Raw genomic sequence first — 26517 nt, 5'->3', positions numbered from 1 at the left:
TAGCATCTCTCCACCCTCCGCCAATTTCCACACGCCCACTTGTGTATTCAGTCTGGCTGCAGGGATCCAGGACTTAGAAAACAGTTCCATGAGAATTCCCCTGGTGTAGTGGATGCTGTGGTCTCTGCCCAGATCTCCCCACAGGACTGAGGCCCTCACTGCCACCCTGAGTCTCTTTGAAAATTGGGCTAAGCTAGCTATCTCACCCAAGGTCATGGTCACTTCCCAGGGGCAATCTGCATCCAGTGACTGGTCTGGGTAGAGGTAAAAGGACCCAACCTCCTTGCTCCAATAGGGAACAATTCTGCAAGACCATCTCAGCTCCAGAGCTAGCAGAGGGCCAGCTGAGGCCTTTGCAGTGACTGCATCAAAGTTCAACTATTCCTTCTTCCAGCACCACTTCCTTTATTGCTCCATAGGTGTTGATCCCCAAACACTCTTCAATAAACCTCCTGTACAAAAATCGCCATCAGGAGGCTTTTCCGAGGAACCTGACCTGTGACACTTGGTGAATGCCATATATGATTATCAGTCTCACTCTCACTTTGCAATCTGATATCTATTGAATTGGTGCCTGAGTCAAAATTGAGAAAGGAAAAGCCCTGCTTAACACCATGTTATGCTTATAACAGGAATAACCAAAGAGAAATTTATTAATAAATCATGACAAATCAGCTTCATGGGATGGTAAATAGCCAGTAAAAATTATGAACATTTTGCACCAAAATATTTCAGAAAAATGACCATGATCTAATATTAAGAGAATACAAAATTGATTCTGGATCAAAAGAAAAGAAAAAGAAAAAGCAATAAAGGACATTTTGGCAATATTTGGGGAAATCTGAATATAGACAGTGTATTAGATAATATGGTTTCATCAATATTAACTTCTTGCACATGATAATAATAGTATTGTGATTAGGCAGAAAACTGGTTTTGTTCTTAGGAAATCCTATTGAGAGAGAAAGAGAAAGAGAGAGAAACTCTTTCCGGTAAAGAGCAAGAACTCACTCCCTGTAGCAATGTTATTCCCATTCCTGTGCTCAATGCTCCCCCTTGTGTACCAAGAGAGCAGAATGCATTCATCAAAATGCATTTTAAAACTCCCCTGCACAGTGGGAAAGCAAAGCTCCAAGACTTCTAGAGAAGGCAATCAAAGTGTGGCACATTTTAATGCACTCTCTCCAAACCCCTAACCAGCAGTGTAGTTCCCATTCCCCAGCTTGCTGTCCATGTGTCAAAATCCGAGCTTCAGTTCTGGTGGAGGGAGAGTGTGGCTGGCCAAGGGGTGGGGAGGAGGGTACCTACAGCCCTGCCTGTGAAGGTCATGGGCTCCAGAGTCAAATAACCTGGGGGCTAAATCCCACCTGGTTCACTTACTTGCTGGGTGACCAATTTGAGCATCAGCTTCCTCATCTGTAAGGCAGGGATGATAGCAGTACCTACCAAAGGGTAACTGGGAGGATTAAATGCCATAATGCAGCCCAAGACATAGCCTAGGGCTTGGTCCATGGTCTAATTAAAGTTCAGTAAGTATTAATCAATTTTTATGATCTACTAACCTCTTCTTGAGCGATCCTTAGAAGTCCTACTGCCTTGTAAAGCACAGTTTGAAAATACTGCCCTGGAGTATCTGATTTGTAGAGCTTACCCTTGGGTGAGAACCCATCTTATGTTTTTCCTACAAAGCTGAGATTACTCATCTCATATTAAAAACAAAAAATAAATTAAAAAAAAACTCCCCTTACATGCACTATAAAGGACTATTTCGTTAGGTTTATCTTTCCTCATAAGTGATTTCCAGAAAAAGTATTTTTTTAGTTCTCCACCAATTTTTCTGCTCGCTGCTGTGCCTCCTCTGGGTCTTCTGCTTTTGACCCTCTCACCATGGTCTCCTTCGAGGCAAGTCGCCCTCAGGGCCCAGGCCAGGATGCCTGGAGACTCTAATCCTCGCTCCAATGTTGTGCGCCCACCTGCCTTTGCCTCCGCCTTCCTCTCGCTCCGTCTCTTCCTTTCAACAAATCCTCACTGAGCAGCTGTCTGTGAAAGACGCTGTTCTTGTTGATCTTGGTTACAAAATGATCGGGATCATAGTTTCTGTCTTTTATTAGTTTATACTGGAGTCTAACTGGCCAGCCTCTAGTAGGAAAGCCAGACATGTAAAAAGACTCAGGGAGTTGTTACAGCAGATACAAAACAGGTTAGCAGAAAATAACATCAGGAGCCCACTGGGTTTAGGACAGCTGAATTAAAATCCTAGATTTCCTACAGACAGGATTTGTAAGCTTGAAGAGGTGAAATAACCTCTCTGGGCCTAGCTAGTATCATCTGTCAACAGCCTTAGGCTGGGTTCCCCCAAAGCAGACCTTGAGACGGGGGATCCCAGGAAGCACCAGCAAGGAGTGGGGAAGTGAGTCAGGAGAGGCAAGGAAGCAGGTTGCTGAGCAGGTGTTGAGTGGCTAGCAGGGGCTCGACCCTGCTGGGGACCCCTGGGAGAGGGTGCAGCACCCCACTCAGAGCTCTACCCTTTGAGGAGAAAAAAAGCAGAAGCATTTATCCACCAGCTCCAGCACATCAGCAGCTGAAGGCTGCCCTGGGCGTGTTAAGTCCTCCCTGCTTCCAGCCGGCCTGAGCCAGGGCCAAGTGCATTAGGACCAGGGAAAGCCCTTCACGGACGCACAAGGGCTTCACTCAGGTGAGGAAGAGTAAGGGGAGATGGGCACTATACGGGAGGGAGGGATTGACAGCATCTGCTACACCTTCTAGAAGAACTGTATTGGCGGATAAACGCGAGACTCGGGAAGCCCTGAGCAGAGTATGTGGCGGATGCATTAAACGCACCCGAATGTACAAGTACGATGAAGCATCTCCTCTATGCACCCCTGCATGATAGAGCATCTTAAGCATGCTCTTATCTCCTGCTTCCTCATCAACCTTCAACTGGTGTGAGCCTGACCAAATCCTCAAAACAAAATCTCCCAGACCCATCCTTCCTCCCATTTCCATGACGGCCTCCATAGTCCTGACCCCCATCTGTTTGCATGTGGAGGCCTCTTCCCTCTGGTCCCCTCTCTGCCAGCCCCCACCTGACAACCACAGTTCAAGGACACCCTACAAAATGCTAGTTTCCCTACATCTCTCCCCTGTTTAAGAGCTTGCCCCTGTGGCCCCTTTTTTTCCTACAAGGTTAAGCCCTGAATCTCATCTTGAGGTTCGAGGCTCTCATGCAGTAAAGACACCCCACATTCCAAAGACAGACCACCCCATTACTTCCTTAGGCTCTCACTTCTATAATCCACCCAGCATCTCAGTCCTGAGACCAGCTTGAGAAGCAGTGCCCTAACTTCATCTTTGGATTTATTCCAATGTGACTGGACTGTCATCTTAGGGGACAGTAATTCTGGAGTCAGACCCAGGTTCAGATCACGTTCGTCTGAGCAGTAACCGTGCTCCTTTGGAAACATTGTCCACAGCTGTTTCCTCATCTGAGAAACAGAGATAATAATAATCCCTACCTCATAAGGCTGTTGTAAGGATTAATCTTTTCTTTTTTTAAAATAAATTTATTTATTTAATTAATTTTGGCTGTACTGGGTCTTCGTTGCTGCATGCAGGCTTTCTCTAGTTGCGGGGAGCGGGGGCTACTGTTGTGGTGCACGGGCTTCTCATTGCGGTGGCTTCCCTTGTTGCGGAGCACAGGCTCTAGGCACGTGGGCTTCAGTAGTTGTGGTGCACGGGCTTAGTTGCTCCGCAGCATGTGGGATCTTCCCAGACCAGGGCTCGAACCCATGTCCCCTGCATTGGCAGGCGGATTCTTAACCACTGCGCCACCAGAGAAGTCCAAGGATTAATCATTTTATACACAATCAGTAGCTTTGACCAGTGCCTGCTACAAAATGAGTGCCCAATAAATGTTGGCTATCATTATGGGTTCCCGCAAGGGGTAATTTTAAGATTAAGAGAAATCAAGAGACACCTATTAAGAAGGTTTTCTCTCTGCATAGCTCATGCTTCCTGAGCCTCCCTGCACCCAAACTGCAGCTCAAAGCCATATAAGGCACCGAAACACCCTTCACCAGTGCACAAACAGCTCGTCAGCCAGTCATTTAAACGTCTCACCTTTATTCACAGCAGCCAAATCAAAGGTTAGATCAGCTGGACAAAAGGCTTAGAGCAGTACAATAGAAAAACAATTTGGGGAATTCTTCCGCGTTCCTCAGTCTCTCATCCCGACAACACTGCCGGCAATCTCTGTAAGTGTGTGTCACACATCCCGGCTTCTTGTGCAACTGGCCAATGCAGCTTTCACTACAGACAGCATCTGAGGCTGTACCTGTTAAAAGCTGTGTTTATTAAAAAAAAAAGTCATGTGGGTAAATGTGTGAGGGAAGGTGTGGTTTATACATTTTTTATTTTTAATGAGTAATATATTCACAGGGCTCACGACTCTTAAAAACACAAAGGGAGGGGCTTCCCTGGTGGCGCAGTGGTTGAGAGTCCGCCTGCCGATGCAGGGGACACGGGTTCGTGCCCCAGTCTGGTTAGATCCCACATGCCGCGGAGTGGCTGGGCCCGTGAGCCATGGCCGCTGAGCCTGCGTGTCCGGAGCCTGTGCTCCGCAACGGGAGAGGCCACAACAGTGAGAGGCCTGCATACCGCAAAAAAAAAAAACAAAAAACAAAAAACAAAACACAAAGGGGTATATGTTTCCCTCCCTCCTCTGACAACAGCCACCCAGTTCTCCTGTCCAGAGGCCACTAACATTACCAGTTTGTTTTGGATGTTGGATATTCTTTCAGATATTCTGCACACATAATTTTTCTCTTTTAATACACTTTTTTTTTTTTTTTTGCGGTACGCGGGCCTCTCACTGTTGTGGCCTCTCCCGTTGTGGAGCACAGGCTCTGGATGCCCAGGCTCAGCAGCCATGGCTCACGGGCCCAGCCGCTCTGCGGCATGTGGGATCTTCCCGGACCAGGGCACGAACCCGTGTCCCCTGCATCGGCAGGCGGACACTCAACCACTGCGCCACCAGGGAAGCCCCTTTTAATACACTTTTTCACTTGCTTTTTAAATTTAATTTTACTAAATATCTAATACATGCAAAAGAATATAACATAAGCTTAAGATAAAGAATAAAAACACCACTACTCAGCTTAAGAAACATAACCTTCCTCATTTGTTTTCATAGCTTCATAATGTTTTCTTCCATAGCTATATTATAATTCGTTTCATCAGTTCCCAGTGGGTGAGCCAGTAGGTGGTTTCCAATGTGTTTTGTTGTTACACTGAGTAACCTTGTTTATCCATCATCTTACATATGTGCAGTATATCTGTAAGATAAATCCCTAGAAGGGGAATTACTAAGCCAAAGGTATGCGCATAGGTCATTTTTACAAATAAATTATCTCGATTACCTTCCATAGAGTTTGAAACAAATTGATTTTTTGATTTTTGAAAATTTCCAAGATACCTAGAAGTTTAATAAGTGGCAACATCATTTAAGTGACAGAGCTAAGAGGATGGGAAAGCGAAAGGGTCTTTAAAGTGACATTGTTTTTTAAAGGATGCGCTAAATATCTTTTTTGTTTCACCCTGAGGTAATCATATAGAACAAGTCCTGGCTTCTCCTTCAATACTCAGTAAAGATTCCAAGTATATACTTTATTCTGGTTTAATTCCCGTAAGGATTGATATTGTTCAGAACTGACCAAAATAATTATTTCCCGTAATGAGGTAATTATGTAATCAAGTTCAGCAACACTTCTTTGTAATTTTGTTTACTTAAAAATGCCTAATTCGGGGCTTCCCTGGTGGCGCAGTAGTTAAGAATCTGCCTGCCAATGCAGGGGACATGGGTTCGAGCCCTGGTCTGGGAAGATCCCACATGCCGCGGAGCAACTCAGCCCGGGCGCCAGAACTAACTGAGCCTGTTCTAGAGCCCACGATCCACAACTACTGAAGCCCTCACACCTGGAGCCTGTGCTCCACAAGAGAAGCCATCGCAATGAGAAGCCCGCGCACCTCAGTGAAGAGTAGCCCCCGCTCGCTGCAACTAGAGAAAGCCCGCGGGCAGCAACGAAGACCCAACACAGTCAAAAATAAAAAAAAAATTTTTTTAATTAAAAAAAATGCCTAATGCCTTAGATATTTAAGAAGTACATCTTGCATTCCAAGTTTTGAAATAAAAATCCCTGTGATATATTTCTCTTGACATTCAATAGCATCAGGAACAAGCAGGATGACTATTAAAGTATCTATCTGGAAATACAACCACTGTCAGATTATAGGAAACTATGAAATGGAATGTCACAGCCTCTGGAATTTGGCATTGGAGATTCATGTAAATAAGTACAGTGAGTTAAAGTGACTTACTCAAAGCCAACATTACTTCTAATCACGAATCCACTTACAGCAAAAGAAGTAAGTCAGTGAAGCGGTGCCCCCAGGATTCTCTGGTTTTACAGTGCTCCCTATAACCCAGAAGTAGCTGATCTTCTGGATGGTAGAATAAATGACCTATTGAAGGCTGAGGCACAGTACCAGCTGGGAGACACCACCTGGTGATACTGAGGTCCTGTCCTAAAGAATGCAGTAAGCCATGACGGTGCTGCCAGAATTCACGGGTCCAGGCACCAAGGGAGAGTAGCGAAGCATCTCTGGCTGCTACACCCAATCACCCTGCTCTCCAAATGTTTGCTTCCCTTCTCTGTGACTTTGAATCAAATCCTTTTCGGCTTCAAGCAGCAAGAGTGACTTCTGTTACCTGCAACTGAAGCCTGACTGGTATGCTTACTGAATCAGCATCCCTCAGGGAGGGTTCTGAGCATCTGCATTTTTTTCTTTTTTTAACAAACTCTCCAGCAAATCTTAAGCTCACAAAGTTTGAAATTAATTGATAAACATTGTTTGCAGTAACTACAAAGTTGGTTAATTCAGGTAGATAGCTTTGAAAGACACTTTGCCCAGGCCACGGGGAAACTGGATGCCCCATTCCTGCCCCACGATAGAGAACACCTCTCTAGAGACTGGAATTTGCTTACAGAATGTGGAGGTGAACTGGGAACTGGGTAAAGATGATGGCAGCCTGGTCCTAACGTGGGATTATCTGGATTCAAATCTTGCCTCTGCCACTCACTAGCTATGTGGCTTTGGGTAAGTTACTTTAATTCACTGTGCCTTGGTTTCCCTATCTGCAACATGGGGAGAGTAACAGTTATCTACCTTACATTGTTGTTTTAAGGATTAAATGGGTTAGTACACATACAGGACTTAGAAGGGCTATCTAGCACCTACTAGGCACACAGTAAGTGTTAGCTATTCAAAACACGTTACCTTTCAGAGTTATGAAAAATTCCCTCTCCCTCTCTCAGACACACACACACAGTCTCATCTGAGCCTCAAAATAACTCTTTCTTAAGTGAAGCAATGAAGGCCCAGAGAGGTTAAGTGACTTCCTCAAGGTCACACAGCAAGTGACTAACAAAAGCACAGCTACAATGGGGACTAAGTACTCAAATCTGATTTTTCCTGTATTCTGAGTGCAGGCACTAGGTTTCCTCCACACCTGGCCCCAAGGAGGTCACACACAGCTCCGCACCCTGTGGGCCTTGGGTGGGAAGTGACTCATCCATTGCCCGTGGTTCTAGAAACGGTGTGTGCCAGAACAGTGACATTATTAACATTTTGCCCCTCAATTTCTTTCCAATGTTCTTCCCAGAAATTGCTCTAAAATACCAGATCCCCATGGAAACCACAGGAAAGATTGCCTACTGACTCTAAGTGAAATTCTGCTACGACTGCTCCCTTGTTAACAAATGGTTGTTATTAAAAGCCTGGCTCTAACAGATGCCTGCCGTAGCTCATGGTGAAAGCCATGCTCTCCTTGGACTGAGAGAGTGAAAGAAACAGTTAATTCTCTGATGCCAGGCTATGTGGTCAGCTTAGAAGAAGGAAGGAAAAAGTAGTGTGATCCCCAACTGTCACGACCAGACACAGAGGACAAGGTGCTTTCAATATATGTTTGCAACAGGTGACCACAGTGAGGAACCCACCAAGAGTGTGACAGTGACACTGATTCAATCAACTCGTGATAATCTCTGCTATCTCTGGAAGTCATCTGTAATGTGCTTTCTAGACCAAAAGGTGAAAGAATAGTAGGGCTTGGAGTGGAGGCTTGCGAGACTGCTAAAGAAAAAGGACAGTACAACCTAAATGAGAATTATATACCTTTTCTTTTTTTTTTTTTTTTTTTCTTTTTGCTGTATGTGGGCCTCTCACTGTTGTGGCCTCTCCCGTTGCGGAGCACAGGCTCCGGATGCGCAGGCCCAGCGGCCATGGCTCACGGGCCCAGCCGCTCCGCGGCATATGGGATCCTCCCAGACCGGGGCACGAACCCATATCCCCTGCATCGGCAGGCGGACTCTTAACCACTGCGCCACCAGGGAGGCCCTATATACCTTTTCTAAACAGTACTGTTTGCAAAAGGACAGTATAATCTGAAAAAAGAACAGAATCCAGTCAAAGGGAAAAATGCAAAGAGCAAGAATTTAGCAGCACTTTTCCAGCATTACCCAGAGATCCTGGGGGGGATGGGAGGAGACCTGACCTTCCAGACCCCTGCAGTAACAGGAATTGTTCCTTCATTAAATATTTGAGGCACATTTGTTGAGTGCCTACACTGTGGCAGACACTGTACTAGGCAAGGCAGAGAGAGCTCACAGGCTGGTGAAAAGAAATAGAAAACAGAGTTTAGGGCTTCCCTGGTGGCGCAGTGGTTGAGAGTCCGCCTGCCGATGCAGGGGACGCGGGTTCGTGCCCCGGTCTGGGAAGATCCCACATGCCGTGGAGCGGCTGGGCCCGTGAGCCATGGCTGCTGAGCCTGCGTGTCCGGAGCCTGTGCTCCGCAACGGGAGAGGCCACAGCAGTGAGAGGCCCGCGTACCACAAAAATAAAATAAAATAAAATAAAAAAACAGAGTTTACACAAATAAATACACAAAATCATTTCAGATAGTGATAATTACTATGAAGGAAAAAAAGTGGTGAAGTAGCCTGACGCTGACTGGGGCAGGCAGCTTCCGACACATGACCAGGGAAGGATTAGTTGACCTGTCAGGGAGCTAACAGCCAAGAGAAAATATGTCGGGAAGGGGTCCAATCAGAGCAAATGGAACACGAGGTCCCTCAGGAAGGAGTGAGTGCATCCTGCTCAGAGACAGAAACCTCACAGGGGAGGCAGGACGGGGAATGGCTGGGAGTGGTGGAGCTGGAATCAGAGGCAGCCAATTCAGACCCCGCAGGGCCTTGTGGGCCAGAGTAAGAACAGTGGATTTTACCTTAAGTACATGTTGAAACCAGTGTGAAGTGGTGGTGCTGGTGGTTTTAAAGAAGGGAAGGGAGGGGCCTCCCTGGTGGCGCAGTGGTTGGGAGTCCGCCTGCCGATGCAGGGGACACGGGTTCGTGCCCCGATCCCGGAGGATCCCACGTGCCGCGGAGCGGCTGGGCCCGCGAGCCATGGCCGCGGGGCCTGTGTGTCCGGAGCCTGTGCTCCGCAACGGGAGAGGCCACAGCAGTGAGAGGCCCGCGTACAGCAAAAAAAAAAAAAAAAAAAAAAAAAAAAAAAAAAAAGAAGGGAAGGGAGATGATTTGCTTTATAGTTTTAAAAGATCACTCTGGCTGCTTTGTGCAAAAAACACTGAAAGGTGGAAAGGGGACAAGGAAAAAAGCAGGGAACCTATTAGTGGCGGTGGCAAGGCTTCTCCACGACCCGGATGAAACACAGCCGGTCTGCTCTCCACCGGTTCCACATCTGCGCACTTTTTTTTTCCCTTAAGTTATTTTTTTTTTTTTTTTAATTTTCATAGATCAATTTATTTAGAATTACAAATATTAAGAATAAAAGATTTATGCATTTAATTAACATAACAGTTTAGCTAAATATAAACTCTGCACTAAAGTTCTGCAGTGGCACAATACCAACAAAGAATATGGAAGCATTTTTAAACTATACAAAAATTTCAAATGGAAAATAATCTTGTTTCAGTTTTATTATACATTAACATATAAAAAGTCTCATTTTATGAGACATCTAAAAGAATCAAAGCCACTTCTACAGCTATATCTTAAACTCCAAATATGAAAACAATTTATTTTATTTTGACTTTACAATGTTCTATATTAAAACAGAGAAAATTCCAAATACACACTTTTTACAAGATTAACACCTTAGGCAGGGTTTTCCTTAAAAAACCAAAACCCAAAAAAGCCCACAACCAAATACAAACCTTTTTCTCCATTTCCTAGCACTGGCTATTATATTTGTTTTCCTTATAAAATCTTTTTACTTTAAAAATTGTGTAACTGTTGGATTTTAACCAGTAATCTGGTTCATGAGTTGTGCAAATAAACAAAAAATATGAAAATAGTGTGTTATCAGTCTTTTTTCTTTAAAAATAAATCCCATAACAATAGCACATCTCCCCCTGACTTGATGGGAAGAGACATGCAAAATCCATTTGCTGAATTTAAGCATCTTGCAGTAATGTTTCTTTCCTGCTCCTTCATTTTCTTTCAACAGACAAACAACAAAGGTTTCTTTTATAAATTATGATAAATTAAAATATTTATTATTATAAAATGATCTATAGAACCATGTCACATTGCAAGTATATATCATATATACTTGTAAAGTCCATATTTCCCACCTATATTCCAGTGGCTTCCTAAAAATGAGGACTTCCCATATCTCATGATGTTATCTTTTGAAGACTGAGGCGGTGATCAACTAAATGAACTGGAGTTGTAATTTTCTAGATGGAATTTCCACATTGCCATGCATAATGCACAAAAAGGCCATGTTTCTTCACGTTCTCCACTGCAGTAGTTGTCTGCATGGGTTGGGTTGAATTCATGCACGTTAAAAAGATGGTCAACATATTCTTCCATGAAATTATATTATGTTCAGACATTTTCAGTTTAAAAGTACTTGCTAATAAACATATGTAACATAAGCAGTGCTACTGCAGCTGAATAATAAAAGAAAAATAAATATAATGCTGGTCAGCAATGCTGGTTTAAGAAGCAGTACAGTATATTAAAATGCCTTATTTGGAGATTTAAATTTCTCTTCTTTTCCAGCAGTTAGGTTATTTGGTGTTGGAAGCCTATATAAAGGAAGAGAACTTCTCAAAAACAATGTCCTATGCAATTGGAATAATTAAATCTTCTATTCAGTCTCTGTTGGTGTTATTTGCTGCAAAGGCATGTAAGTTTCCCATCTGGCTCAGGCCACTCTGAATATGTGCAACATGAATTTCTACATTATTCTGAAAGCAACTGATATTAGAAGCATCTATTGTACTCTTGATATCATTTAATGAATCTGTAAGTGATTTAAATTCAAAGGAATTCAGGTCTCCTCCTTCTGCCAGACACTTAATTTGTAACAAAATAGCTGTAAGCCTGGAGATTAAGTCTGTCAGATTTTCATTTTCAACACAGGGCTGTCCTGTTGAGGAATTTGCATGCCGAACAATTTCCTGTGCTTCTTCCTCACACCTTCGTCTCATATCTGTCGGCTGATCTGCAGGCTGGAGCCCTTGGTCTGGAGCAAGCTCATAGCAGTACTGTTGAACTTTATGCAAAACTTTGTTTAGGTCCTTGTTCAGTTGTTCAAGCTCTAGAACAATCGTTGCATATCTCCGCTGAAATTCAATTCCAATGGGCATGGAATATGATTTCAGTTTTTCTGCTTCTGTGTTCATTTCCCTTAATTTCTTGATATGTTCCTTTTTAATCATGAGAATTTTTGATAATCTGGTCACTTGGATAAGGAACTCTACTGGAAAACCACCTAACGTTTCTGTGTCAGAGCCAGAAATTTTACTTCTCCAAGGTGACTGTCCTAATAAGGGGTCATTATCTGTAATTGGTGACTGGAGAGGAGGAGTATAATGTAACCGTGGTGGAGTCATAAAAAATCGAGAAGGTCGCTGTTTTTGTCCAAAGGCAGCAATAGGCATCGTCTCATGAGGCTCATTACTAAGAACTTCATAGTCAGGGATAGTATGAGTTCCAAGCCCTGCCCTATCAAAAGTTACTCTATAAGTAGCATTAAGGGTATCCACAGCATCTATCTGTCCAGTGAACAGACCATCATGAACACCACGTAATCGTGCTGCTGATCTTGGAGAGCCTCCCTGAGAGGCAGGAGCCAAGTGGAGCTTACCGGGGGGCAAGAGAGACTTGTGTCAGCCATTTCTGGGAGCTTGTTCAACCACGAGGACACTGGTGCTGGCGGGCGCCCCCTTAAGTTATTTTTTTTTTAAATTGGGGTATAGCTGACTTACAATGTTGTGTTAGTTTCCACCGTACAGCGAAGTGGAGTTCCCTGTGCCATACAGCAGATTCTCATTAGTCATCTATTTTATACATACCAGCGTATATATGTCAATCCCGATCTCCCAATTCATCCCACCCCCTTTTCCCCCACCCTGGTGTCCATACATTTGTTCTCTACATCTGTGTCTCTACTTCTGCCTTGCAAACAGGTTCACCTGTACCATTTTTCTAAATTCCACATATATGCGTTAATAGACGGTATGTTTTTCTCTGACTTACTTCACTCTGTATGACAGCCTCTAGGTCCATCTGCGTCTCTACAAATGACCATTTTTTATGGCTGAGTAATATTCCATTGTATGTATGTACCACATCTTCTTTATCCATTCGCCTGTCAATGGGCATTTAGGTTGCTTCCATGACCTGGCTATTGTAAATAGTGCCACAGTGAACACTGGGGTGCATGTGTCTTTTTAAGTTATGGTTTCCTCTGGATATATGCCCAGTAGTGGGATTGCTCGGTCATATAGTAATTCTATTTTTAGTTTTTAAAGGAACCTCCATACTGTTCTCCGTAATAGCTGTATCAATTTACATTCCCACCAACAGTGCAAGAGGGTTCGCTTTTCTCCACACCCTCTCCAGCATTTGCTGTTTGTAGATTTTTTAATGATGGCCATTCTGACCGGAGTAAGGTGATACCTCATTGTAGTTTTGATTTTCATTTCTCTAATGATTAGTGATGCTGAGCATCCTTTCATGCGTTTGTTGGCCATCTGTATATCTTCTTTGGAGAAATGTCTATTTAGGTCTTCTGCCCATGTTTGGATTGGGTTGTTCTTTTGATATTGAGCTGCATGAGCTACTTGTAAATTTTGGAGATTAATCCTTTGTCCGTTGATTCGTTCGCAAATATTTTCTCCCATTCTGAGGGTTGTCTTTTCATCTTATGGTTTCCTTCACTGTGCAAAAGCTTTTAAGTTTCATTAGGTCCCATTTGCTTATTTTTATTTCCATTACTGTAGAAGATGGGTCAAAAAAGATCTCGCTGTAATTTATGTGAGAGGGTTCTTCCTGTTTTCCTCTAAGAGTTTTATAGTGTCTGGCCTTACATTTAGGTCTCCAATCCATTTTGAGTTTATTTCTGTGTATGGTGTTAGGGAGTGTTCTAATTTCATTTTTTTACATGTAGCTGTCCAGTTTTGCCAGCACCACTTATTGAAGAGACTGTCTTTTCTCCATTGTATATTCTTGCCTCCTTTGTCATAGATTAGTTGACCACAGGTACGTGGGTTTATCCCTGGGCTTTCTATCCTGTTCCATTGATCTATATTTCTGTTTTTGTGCCAGTACCATATTGTCTTGATTACTGTAGCCCTGTAGTACAGTCTGAAGTAATGGAGCCTGATCCCTCCAGCTCCTTTTTTTTTTCCTCAAGATTGCTTTGTCTATTCGGGGTCTTCTATGTCTCCATACAAATTTTAAGATTTTTTTTTTGGTTTTAGTTCTGTGAAGAATGCCATTGGTAATTTGATAGGAATTGCATTGATGAAATACAGCCGGCCCGCTATCCACAGGTTCCGCATCTGTGGATTTCAATCTGCAGCTTTCTATCCATGGTTGGTTGAGTCCACTGATGTGGAACCCATGGTTACTGAGGGCCGACTGTATTGTGCCATTTTACATGAGGTACTTGAGCAACCATGGAGCGTGGTATCCGTGGGGGATCCTGGAACCAATCCCTCACAGGTACCAAGAGATGACCATACCTCTGGGGCCATCCAGCTTTCTTTCCTCCATGTCAATGCTGAGGAAGGCTGCATGAACCAAGGGATGGATCTAGTCAAGAACGGAGCAGTGTTTGCCCTGCATGAGAACAACAGGCCTAGAGGACAGGTCTTTGATGTCCCTAGAAGTCTCTCTGGAGGGCTAGAACTGGTAAATTTGTTCATTATAAAGGCAGAACTGGGTGACGGCCAGGTTCAGAGCTGTCCCCCTTGACCCATGCCCCCCCAGTACTGCCCCACTTCTCTGTTCCTTTTACCACACCACTCTGCCTCCTTCTTCCCTTTCCCTCCTGAACCATTTCAAGTAGGCTTTCATCCCTATCACTCCTCTGAACTTGCTCTGAAGACCTCTGAAGACATTGCCGAAGCCAACGGTCATCTCAGTCCTCAGCTTACTCAACTGATCATCAACATCTGATGCGTCAGAGCCCTCTCTCCCTGCTGAATCACTTTCTTCTCTGAGCTTTCTTTGTCTTCTCTTCCCTCCCTGACCAACCCTTACCTCTGTCCTCCTTCTGGTGTCTCTTCATCTCCTGACCTCTAGATGTAAAAGCTCCCAGGGCTATGTCCCCCTACTTCTTCTCTGTCTACACTCATTCTCTCAGTGATCTTCTGAGTCCTGTGCCTTTAAATACCGTCTATTAACTGGGGTCTCCCCATTTCATATTCCCAGCCTGAACATCTCCCTTGAATCCCAGTCTCCTTTATCCAACTCCTATCTGACATCTCCTCTTAGACATCAAACTGCCATCTCAAATTTAAGATGTCCAAAATAAAACTCCTGATCTTCCTCCCCAGGAGTGCTCCACCCACAATCTTCTCCAATTTGGTAAATAGCAACCATTCTTCCACACACAGTATATGTCCATTGTCTGTCTTCTCCACCAGAATGTGAGCTCTATGAGTGCAGGGGCTTGTCTTCTTCACTGCTGAATCACCAGGGCAGGAACAGTGCTTGGCACATAGTAGGAGCTATTTGTTTGAAAGGATGAAATACTTCCTCAAGAAGCCTCCCAACCTCCTTTAACCAGCTAATTTCCCCCATTACATGTTCTCATAGAACTGGTACCATTCCTTGAAAGCACTTTCACAGTTGCAATTGTACAGCCATCTGTGTGATTCTTTGACTGATGTCAGTCTCCATCATCAGCCTGTAAGCTAAAAGAGAGCAAAAGCTATTCTGGTTTCAGTTACCAGCATCTAACCTGGAGCCTAAGGTTATAGAGTAGGCCCTCAATAGATAAAAATAATAATAAATATTGTTAAATGAATAAACAGGTAATACAAGCTATGTATCCTCTCTCCAGGAAAATATACTCATATACACACTCAATGTGTGTTAGGACTCCAGGTTAGGAACCCTTAGTCTTAGTCCATTTGGGCTGCTATAACAAAATACCACAGACTGGGTAGCTTATAAGCAACAGAAATTTATTGCTCACAGTTCTGGAGGCTGCAAGTCCAATCAGGGTGCCAGCATGGTTGGGTAAAATCACAGGTCGCAGACTTCTCGTTGTGTCCTCACAGAGTAGAAGGAGCTTCGGGAGATCTCTTTTCTAGCACCACTAATCCATTCATGAGGGCCCCACCCTCCTAATCTAATCTCTCTCTCTCACACACACACACACACACACACACACACCTCCTAATACCACCACCTTTGGGGGTTAGGATTACACCATATGAATTCGGGGAGTGGGGTAGGGGGGATACAAATATTCAAGCCCCAGCACCCTTGCTATATTTCAAGGGGCTAAGTTTACTCTGCGGTTCACCATGGTGAAATACAGGGGTATTGTGTATTGTTCCTTCCCCCTGTCTCTTCAGTCATGGCACACAGGGAAGGAGATACCCTGACAAAATGTTCTCATTAGTTGGGACACTTCTGAATCCTCTTCTTAGAAATGGCACAAATAATGTCCAAACAGGATTGGGAGGGAGCACAGTGGGACAAAGGGCAAAAGAATAGGCTGAGAGAGAAGCTCCCCCACAGCACATTTCTGTCATTTCTCTGCCAAGAGGTGGTAACAGTTGTGAGACAACCAAATTCAACCTAATCGACTGGCTGCAGCTGTTTTATGTGCACAACTACACATCATTTCATCGATTTTATAACTAGCAGCGCTAATGGAAATACACTGAGAGAACCTCATAAATATATATTCATTCATGTAGCAAATGTTTATTAAGCATCTACTGTGTGCCACATGCTGAAAGATAATGCAGTATGGGGGACTACTTAGCACCTTTTGCCCACACTGAGTATCAGAAGCTGGTCTATAATATTTACAGCATTCAGCTTGAACAGCTCACTGCAGTTATAACTAGACAGCTTCTTTCACTCAGTGTCCTATGAAGGTGGCGAAAGGACTTGCTCAGAGAAACTGTCACTAGCCTCCAGAATGAGTACTACAGACTCAACTATATATTACTGATATACACCTACAACTAACTACTACACAGAAGAGGCAATGGTGCCAACATAAGTCTCCAGATCTTGCTCACTGAAGAGCTGATGGTAACCCCCAACTAGGGGAACTAAGTGAATAATTCTGGTTCAGGCTGAATTTGTCTTTCTGGTCCTAGGGATGCTCATGTGTTTCCGAATTTTCTGGTTCTGTACTTGAATAATCACTTCTTCCTTCAAGATCCTTTTAAATAATTACAGAAAAGTCCTTCATTTTGGCTTATATATTTGTTCAAAGTGCAATCTTTAAGTACCAAGTCTTTACCAAAAGATTTCTATACAACAGGCTCCTCAAAGGCGGCTGGCCCTCTGCTTTACATGCTAATGAAAGTGAGGTAATAAAAGACATAATAATAAAGGACAGAGGTTCTTGTCCCTTGAACCTGAGCACTCTGCATGTCTCCTCTTAGGACAGTTCTGCCTTATTCATCAGGGCCTAACTTTGCAAACAGTAGGCATGTAATACACGCTGGGTGGGTGGATAGAGGGAGGGAGGGAGGGAGGGAACCTGCCTGTAACTTCTAACTCTGTTCTCCAAATGTGTTCAAGGCAAATGACTATGACTTCCCCTTCCCCGAATGGTAAGTACCTGGTATGTCCCAGGCTTCCAACCACCAGTGAGTACAAACTTTTCACTTTTATAGTAATCCCAACTCTTCATGATTTAAGCGCATATTCACCAAAACTAAGTCCAGCTTTTTAATAAGCATTCTTCACCAAGAACTTCTATGAATTGTCAGGGGTGCTTGCTATTATAAACTGAATGTACGCAAGCCCCCCACTAGCTTGTGAATCCTATATAAGGTCATTTTCTATTTCGAAGTCCTGATAAGATGGAGACACGCTCAGCCTCCTCACCTTCACAAGCCCCCGTGCTCCCCGCTGGCATCAGCATCCTGCTCAGGAAGGCCTTCCTCCCCTCTGCCTGGTTCTCCCTGGCTGTGCCCAACCCCACACGACTCCCGGAATTCATCACAGACCTAGAGTCGACCACTGACCGACCAGCCTTGACCACTGATCAAGGCAGGCTTCACTGAAGATGAAGAAACTACCACTGACTTGCATTTGGATAACGTGCAGACTTGCGCTTTACTGAGGTGAAATTAAACACCCTGAGCTCTGAGGAAGAAGTCACTGAGGCCACTGTTGATTATTATTCTCTTCCCGCAGAGAACTTTTGGAGTAAAGATTGGAGTAAAGAACTTCGGAGTAAAGAAGACGTCATTGCTGGTTTTTCTAAAGAGCCTATGACTGAAGCTCCAGATGAGCCCAGCATCTTTATGGGAAGCAACGAGTCCAGATCAGTGTTTTGTTTTTTTCAGAAAATGAAGCAGATTCTCCACTAGTTGTGACCATCACTCTACTAACAACTTTCTAAGAAGAGTCTGAGCTTCTGAACAAGGTTACCATCCATTATAGGAGTTTGAATAACGGTAAAAGAACAGTGAGACATATGAGGATAAACAGAGTGGCAGGAATTGTACACAGACAGAAGAGGGGCCTCTCTTAACCATGCCCCCATTTAACATAGGCTCAGTAAGTGTCTATTTGAATTGAACAGCAACCAAAAAAAAGTCCTGATGAAATGGGGATTCACAGAAACTCAGAGCCACAGCCTTCAGGCTTTATCATGCTTCTGCTCCGTTGCTCTGAGCCAACCACTCAACCACCAGAATTCCAACCTCTCAGGCCACTGGCCTCCACTGTTCTCCTTTGATGCCCAAGACCAGCTACTTGCAAGGTTCCCACAGAGCCGTGTTGGGCCCCTAGTGACACAGTTCTTTCCCTTCATTCCCAGAGGAAAGGGCTTTCAAGAGGGTGAGAGAGCAAGGAAAGGGGTGCACCGCATGAAGGGTGAGCAATGAGGAAGCACACCTCACACTGTACCTGCCACCAGTGGTCCCTCTAACCACCAGGCCTCGTTGCCAGGTCTGGTCCACTCAGCCAGGTGTCTTCCTCACTCAAGAGTGATTTTCCCTCAGGAATCCGTTTTCCTCTCCTCTAGCTAGGATAGCTCTGAGGACCCCTAGTCCATCAGATAGGCCCACACATGTCTGAACTGTAAATGAGGACAGGATTCATTTGGCTTCTTTCCCACAAGGCTCTTGAACCTCATGCAAAGTAAGAGGTATGGATGGATATCTGCGTTCAGTGTTCCTGAACATTCTGCAAAGGGCAATAATCCCACAAACACTCCAGGACACTTAAGGGGCAGCTTACACAAAAACACTGCAGATCTAACTCCACATGGAATATCACAAAGGCTCATTTCCAACCCAGTAAAAATACCCTGTGACAAGTCCTGAATGGGCACTGTATTAACTAGGGAGGGCTAAACTGCAGAATCAAGACTCACCAATGACTCTGTGACTTAAAAAAATACACAAGTGTGTCTCTTATGGAACAGCTCTACAATATACTTTTCAGGCAGGCCTGCAGCTCGGCTCCATAGGGTCATTCAGGAACCCAGGTTGATGGTGGCTCTGCATTCTTCAGTGGGTGGCTTCCAAGGTCATTCTAGTCACCATCATATCATCCAGTAGGAAAGGCGGGAGAGGTGTGAGGGAGTGGGTGGGCAACGTCCCGCAAGTCAGCCCTGTAAGTGACGCACACCCCTCCCTTGCATTCCTACGGTGAGAACCTGGTCACATGGCTATACCTAGCTGCAAAGGACACTGGGAAATGTAGTCCCTGGCAGAGCAGCCATAAGGCCAGCTGCACCTATGTGACTCTGAAACAAGGGACAGCAAACTGTAGCCCAAGGGTCAAATCCTTGAGCCCCCACATTTTATAAACAAAGTTTTCCTGGAGCCCAGCCGCATCCATTCATTTACATATCGTCTATGGCTGCTTACCAGCTACAAAGGCCGAGTTGAGCAGCTACAGCTGAGACCTTATAGCCTGCAAAGCCTAAAATATTTACTGTTTGGCCCTTTATAGAAAACATTTGTATCCCTTTTTCTAGAAAAAAAAGGAGAATGGATTCGGTGAGACAATTAGCAGTCTATACCTCCAAAATCTATCTCAGAAATTGCTATAAAGACACATGGCCAAAAATACTCCTGGAACTTTTTTTTTTTGGGGGGGGGGATCATACCAAAAGACTACAACAACTTCAGGACTGTTCAATTATGGACCATGCACACCACAGAATACAATGTATCCCTTAAAAGGAAAGAGGAAACTCAACATGTACTGACTGGAAAATATCCAAATATATTAACTTTAAAAAGTTATTTTAACTTTAAAAAGTAAAATGCAGAACAATACCATTTGTGTTAACCATTTGCGGGAAGAAGAAAACCCCAGAATTCAATACATAATGCTATATGCTTCCATGGGCATAAAAAAATTCCTGTAAGGATAGAAAAGAAACTGAAAACAGGTTGTTTCTGGGTAGGGAGATCAGAAAACTGAAGGTAAGAATGGGAGGGAAGAGTACTTTTCACTATATACCTTTTTATATCTTTTGCATTTGTACAATGTGCATGTGCCATCTATTTTTAAATAATTAAAAATTAAACTGAGAAAAACCACACACAAAAAAGCGTTTGTCTTTACTTCTACTGCTAACAAACCCTTCCTCTGGAAGACACAATCACTTGTAAAAGCCACGGTAATACCCACAATCAGGTACAGTCAGTTCTATTGACCTGGGAGACATTTTATATTGTGTATTTGCTTTCCGTCAGATTCTCAGAGATACCTTATTTCTCTTATTTTCATAGTCAACTACAAATTCTATTTTAGTCCCCTGCTTTTCTTGAAAGTTCCTCTTTCCAAACAGCATTTATTAGTATTTATTCAGTTCTCTCACACATACTGAGTATAAAAAGAGAAGCAAATCTGACCTCAGAGAAAAATTAAGCACAGAGAGACAAAAGAAACAGTTCCTGATAAAATCAACAATTCTGAAGAAAAATCTTGCAAGGGAGCTTACCTTTCAGTTAAACATGACAGCGATCCAACTCACACAAACTGAAGAGAAAAAAGAACCCACTGGTTTGCATGACAGCCAAGTTCGAAAACTGGGGTTGGTTTGAAGCAAAGAAAGATCCAGGCACTCGGAAATGCCCTTGGGGCTCCCGCTCTGCTCGGGCGCATTATGCAGGCAGGCCTTTCTTCTGTGCCAGTCAAGATACCCACCAGCAGCCCCAAACTCCCAGGGGCCCTAGCCCAGCAGTCCTGATGGACAGAGAATTATCCTCTCTTAATGTCAATACGGCAATTCCAGAGAACACTGTGACAGGCTATTCCTAGACTTGTCCAGGGGTGGGGTCCAACCCTGGCCTGGTTTAGGCTACATGCCTCTATTTATGGGCCACTAGGACTATATATGATATATGATATACACAAAGAAGAGTTCCCCAAAGGGCACTGTAGGAGTGGTAGGCAGAAATAACAGATGTCCTCTATTGCTTCTAACAAGTCATGACAACAGCCACTGGATACGTTAACATAACTATAAACCTTGCTCATCACACTGGTTAGAAGTAGGGGGTTTTCAATTTCAAGGCAAGGTGGCTGGAAAGTTCAAGCTTACACACACAAGATTGTCTGACTGGTCTGCACTAGACATAATTTTGAATACCAGATTGGAAACCTGCTCATAAACTGGCAGGGGGGAAAAAAAAAAAGCTCCAAAAAATGCAATTTGTAAATCAGATCACAATCCTTTGGGGTCTCTGAATTCTTTTTGCTCAGGGCAAAGTATTTCTGTGTGGTACAACCTGCCAAAATCTATCTTCTTTATTGTAGTCACATACTTTTTAAATGACCATCTGAAACTCAACAAAGTTATCTAAGTTTAGGGTCTATATTTAACTCTAACTTACAAAAATAATTTAGGTTGTATCTGTATTCCTCTTACCAAAGTTGATTCACTTTCTCCCAGCATCTTCCAGGTCAGCCGAGCCAAATGGATATATGGTCTTTCCTTATACTGACTGACTGACTGACTCCTGAGGAAATGACTGCAGGTGTCCCTCCAGAGCACAAGGCAGAGGATTTGAATGGAAGTTTCTGAGTAAGCAGAAGACTCATCTAAGAGCAAAAGTCTGCACAGCCCTATGAGAAGAAATCTGCTCATTTTTACAACAGAACCATGGAGGACATGAATGAGAGCTGGTGCTATATGCTGGTTTAATGCCAAACATCTTTTATCTGGAATTATATGATGAAAGCCAAATTTCCAAAACATCTTCAGGAAAGAAGACTGATCAATGTATTTTAAAGCAATGGTTCCCATCTATAATTGAGACATTCTTGGGTATCCCAGATTATCAAAGAGGGACACAAAATCTTCAAAACAAAATTAATTTAGGTCAATTTTATTTAAAAACATATATAAATAGGCCGAACAACACTTAAGCCTGAGAGGGCTGCAATCTTTGCTAAGAACAGAATGAATGGTCCAGAAAGACTAATACTTATTGCTGATTGAGCTCACAACATCGGCCCTCTTCAGGCAGCAGCACAGTCACTAGCAAACATTTTACGGGCACCTTTTATGGGCATTAGAGATTCACAGAGCAACGGGCCACAGCCCTGCCCTCAAGGAGCTTACAGTATAACTGGAGAGACATGAACCATCCAAAACAGACACAAACTCCACACATTTATCATAACAAAAGCAATTACTGGCATAAGTCTTCACATTTTTTAACAAATGAGCAGTAGGAATATCTGAGCAACTACATCAAGTTTCAACCTGACATACCAAAAAAAAATTGTTTCTATCTATTCTTTTGTTCACTTATGCTTCAACTCAATTGAATTAAAAGAGGAAAGCATAATTCCAAGCCAAATGTACCATCATAACGTTTGCTCTCTCAGATGAAGGGGTGGATTGTTCACGTCCTAGAATTTCTCCATGGCACTACATCCAGAGGTCAAGTTCAGTAGTTCTGACTGCCAAACCGATGTACAAATTCAGACAGTGAGTAGACGGCTCCCCATCCTACCTCAGGATCCATACTGATAAAATCATTCAGGTTCATTTTGGAATCTACAAAAATACATGAAAGAAATGTCCACTGAAAGCACAATTCTGGCTTAACAGCAATAAAACAACCCAGAAGACCAAAAGTAGGGAAAATTATTCAAATGTTTCACAAGGGGTCAATATCACTTCTCTGGTATTCTTGTCTCAAATGTATAACATCAATCTAATCATGACAAAACATCACACAAACCCAAACTGAGGGACACTATACATAGTCAATGACCGGTACCCTTCAAAAGGGTAAAAGTTGTAAAGAAGAAAAAAAAAATTGTCACAGATTGAAGGAGAATGAGATGAGGAGACATGACAGCTACATGTAATATCCTGAGTTCGATTCTGGACCAGAAAACAGAAATAGGGGGAAAAGTTACAAAATTTAAGTAAAGTCTATAAGTTAACAGTACTGTGTCAATATTTTCATACTGATTTATTATTTTCTTGATTTAGATAATTACACTATGGTTTTCTCAGATCCCCCTGGAATCTGAGTAAGAGGTATACAGGAGCTCTCTGTACTGTTGTAACCAATTCCCTAGCAGTCTAAAGTTATTTCAAAATAAAAAGTTAAATGAAAAAATGCATAAATAAGCAAACTGCCAGTTTACTGGATACAGCTGCCAATTTATAGGAAATACAGAGGATACAAAAGAGATACAATCAGCAAAATCCAGGCCGTTTCTCCCAGATTCATTTCTTCAACAAATAAATTACAAGAAAAAAAAAAAAAGTGGGACTAGGAATGTCTACATATTAAAAAAGACTCTAAAGAGACATACCAACCAAGCACGATGCGGGGGTTTTATCTGGACCTTGATTCACATGAACAAACTACATGAAAAAAGATTATGACTTCATGAGATAACTGCGATAATCTCAACACTGACTACAGAGATATATGTTGATTTTAAAGAATTATTGTTAATTTTTTTAGATGTAATAATGGCATTGTGGTCATATATTTTTTAAACTAATCCTTATATTTTAGAGATTCATACTGAAATATTTAGAGTTGAAAGGATATAATATCTGGAATTTGCTTCAACATAATACAGGAAGGGGGAAAGTGGATGGGATATCAGCCATGAGCCGATAACTGCTGAAAGTCTAATACACTGTTCTGCCTAGTTTTGTATATGATTTAAATTTTCCATATTACAAATTTTTAAGTGTATACAGAGATGCTTCTACTCATCAAAGAACTGTTATGGGAACTGCACTTCCACCATAAACTGTCAGAAAAGTGGACAAAATATATTTAGCAACTGTTTCCAGACACCAGACAATGGGCAACACACGACTGACTGCTAAGAAAAGAGAAACAAGGGCAGGAGCCGTAGGATCCCTCCAGCCACTGCCCAGGGGGCTGTTTCTAGACCACAGCACCGAGGCAGGGACACAAACAGCATGGGAGTTTCCCGCCGATGGGAAGACACAGATCTAAGTTCAGGAGGGCCTGGCAGCTACATGTGAGGGACACAGTGTGGGAGAGGAGAGAAGTACGCAGAGAGTGCCCTGGATTTTTGCAGAGGGAACCCACTCCTCTACCCCTAAGTCTTTGGTTAGGGACTAATCTCACGAGGCCAGGAAAGAAGCACCATAAAGCAGTCGGTCTAATAGCTCCCAGAACTTCCATGGTCCCCACCAGCCAGGGTAGAGAGAACTCATAACACATGGGCATTTGGTAGAATCCTCAGAAGGGTCACACCAGAGCAGTGGGGCTAAATTAGCCCTGGGTTAAAGGCTGCTTTGAACCTGCACTAAAAAAGCCTAAAACCAAGCCCTGAAAGGATCCAGCTGACCCCCAAGAATTTAAGTGCATGACAGAACCAACTCCAACACTGTTTTTAAAAGTACCTCAAATTCACAAAGCCCGGCACCCAACCAAGTATTACAAATCACACAAAGAAACAGGAAAATACGACTCAACACCAGGAGAAAAATCAGTCAACATTCACAGACAGAAACGACAGAGATAACAGAATCAGCAGACAAGGACCAGCTATTATAAACATGCTCCGTATACTCAAAAGGGTAGAGTAAAACATGAGCATGACAAAGAGGGAAATGGAAGATATTAAATCAGCCCCAAATGGAATGTCTAGAGATGAAAAAATAAAATATGTACAATTTAGAAAAAAAAGCACTGGATGGGATTAACAGCAAATTAGTTAATGAAGAAGAAAAGATCAATAAATTTACAGACAAAATAATTACTCAAAATGAAGCACATACAGAAAAAGTCTGAAAACAAATGAACATCATTGACCTAAGAGAAGTAACAAGCCATCTAACATACATGTAGGGGAAGGACAAGAATTCTTTTAAAAGGGGGAGAGGTCAGAAAAAATATTTGAAGAGGTAATGGCCAAATGTTTCCAAATTCGATGAAAACTATAAATCCACCAATCTAAGAATCTTAACAAACCTCAAGTTGAATAAGCCTAAAGAAAACTATGCTACAGTCCATCATAACCAAATTGCTGAAATGGGGAGATAAAGAGAAAAACCTTAAAAAGCAGCCAGAGCAGGGAAAAAACACACACTACATTTAGAGAAACAAACACAAGAACAATGGCATGCTCCTTGATCAGAAACTAAGCAAGCAGAAAACAGAGAGAGACACCTTTAACAAACTGAAAGAAAAAACATGTAAAACCAGCATACATTACCCAACAAATATATCTTTCAAAATGAAGGTAAGCACTTAGGATACAGAAAACTAGAAGCAGAGTCACTCCCACCCTTACAACAAGAAAAGCTAGATAATCAGCAAAAGCAGGACTTCTGTTGAAGTCATCAGAGAGCCAGGGATGCACAATGACCAAGGAATCCAAAATAAAGGAAAAACAGGCGCCTCCCAGGAGAGATGGGGCAAAAGTTCTTGCTTACCTGGGGTAGATGCCAGACTCCATGTAAGTCAGCTAAAATCTTTAAAAAATGGCTAAAGGAAACCTCAACTTCCGAAATACAACTGTATTCATTTTCTAGGGCTTTTTTTTTTTTTTTTTTTTTTTTTTCTTTTTTTTTTGCGGTATGTGGGCCTCTCACTGTTGTGGCCTCCCCCGTTGCGGAGCACAGGCTCGGGACGCGCAGGCCCAGCGGCCATGGCTCACGGGCCCAGCCGCTCCGCGGCACATGGGATCCTCCCAGACCGGGACACGAACCCGTATCCCCTGCATCGGCAGGCGGACTCTTAACCACTGCGCCACCAGGGAGGCCCTCTAGGGCTTTTTAATGTAAGTAAATAAAAGATGATTACGATCTGCAGGCATTCATTACCTAATAACATATAAAAATAAAATAAGAATTTTTTTTAATTTTTAAAGATCAATGTATAACAAATCAGCACTTGCCTATAATCTCCCCAAGAGGCACTACAACATTTCTGTTTACATAACACTGGTCCTCCAGCTGGGCTCAAATTAGCCAGTGTTACTATAACACGTCATCTGAGACAAGGAGATGAGAGGTAAATGCGGACAAAAGGTAGCAAAGGGCTCAGAAAGAGAAGGGGACAAGTATGGTAGACCCTATAACTCAGCCCAAAACTTGGGAAATGTCCTTAAGAACTGAACCATCTGTGGCTGGTACTGGAACTGAGCCTTCAGAGCAAGGCTGCAAGACCGTGAATCTCCGTCTCCTTCTTTTTCCAGGGAGGGGAGGAAAAGAAAAGAGTTCCTTTATTTAAAATACACTAAATGCTGAATTGAAAATAGTGGGCCTGCAGACACATGACCACCAAAATTATTAAATGTATAGGCTTAATTGTAATGTGCAACACATCAAATGTACTAAATTTTAAGCCCTAAAGGCCAATTCCATAACTAAATGCAGGGGACCAAGGAAAGCTGCTACGAAAAAAACAAAGCTGCATCAGTTTAAAGTTTGATGTCTTCTTGAACCATTTTTTTTCTTTTT

General features: G+C 42.9%; 2 protein-coding genes across 7 annotated transcripts in view; both read right to left on the bottom strand.

Annotated features, from left to right (window-relative positions):
* Positions 1-26517, bottom strand: part of NTAQ1 (N-terminal glutamine amidase 1) — a 171724-nt gene that overhangs the window by 135702 nt on the left and 9505 nt on the right. Inside the window, exon 6 of one of the 6 annotated variants that reach the window (XM_060115652.1) lies at positions 4161-4343. The exons of 4 other annotated variants lie outside the window; for them this stretch is intronic. In XM_060115652.1, the coding sequence (XP_059971635.1) occupies positions 4309-4343 (35 nt within the window). In that variant the 3' untranslated portion in view covers positions 4161-4308. Of the gene's footprint in view, positions 1-4160; positions 4344-21909; positions 22603-26517 lie in introns of those variants that run through there. One more of the 6 variants, XM_060115647.1, reaches the window with a different exon arrangement.
* Positions 10247-14046, bottom strand: LOC132501072 (protein lin-9 homolog). Its single transcript, XM_060116526.1, has 2 exons — positions 14035-14046; positions 10247-12199 (listed from the first exon to the last, which is right to left on the bottom strand). The coding sequence occupies exons 1-2, from the start codon at positions 14044-14046 to the stop codon at positions 11231-11233; spliced, it is 981 nt and encodes a 326-aa protein (XP_059972509.1). The 3' UTR covers positions 10247-11230.

This window comes from Mesoplodon densirostris, chromosome 13 (assembly GCF_025265405.1).
Source record: "Mesoplodon densirostris isolate mMesDen1 chromosome 13, mMesDen1 primary haplotype, whole genome shotgun sequence".
NCBI classification, from domain to species: Eukaryota; Metazoa; Chordata; class Mammalia; order Artiodactyla; family Ziphiidae; genus Mesoplodon; species Mesoplodon densirostris.
This window is presented reverse-complemented; position numbering and strand designations above follow the sequence as displayed.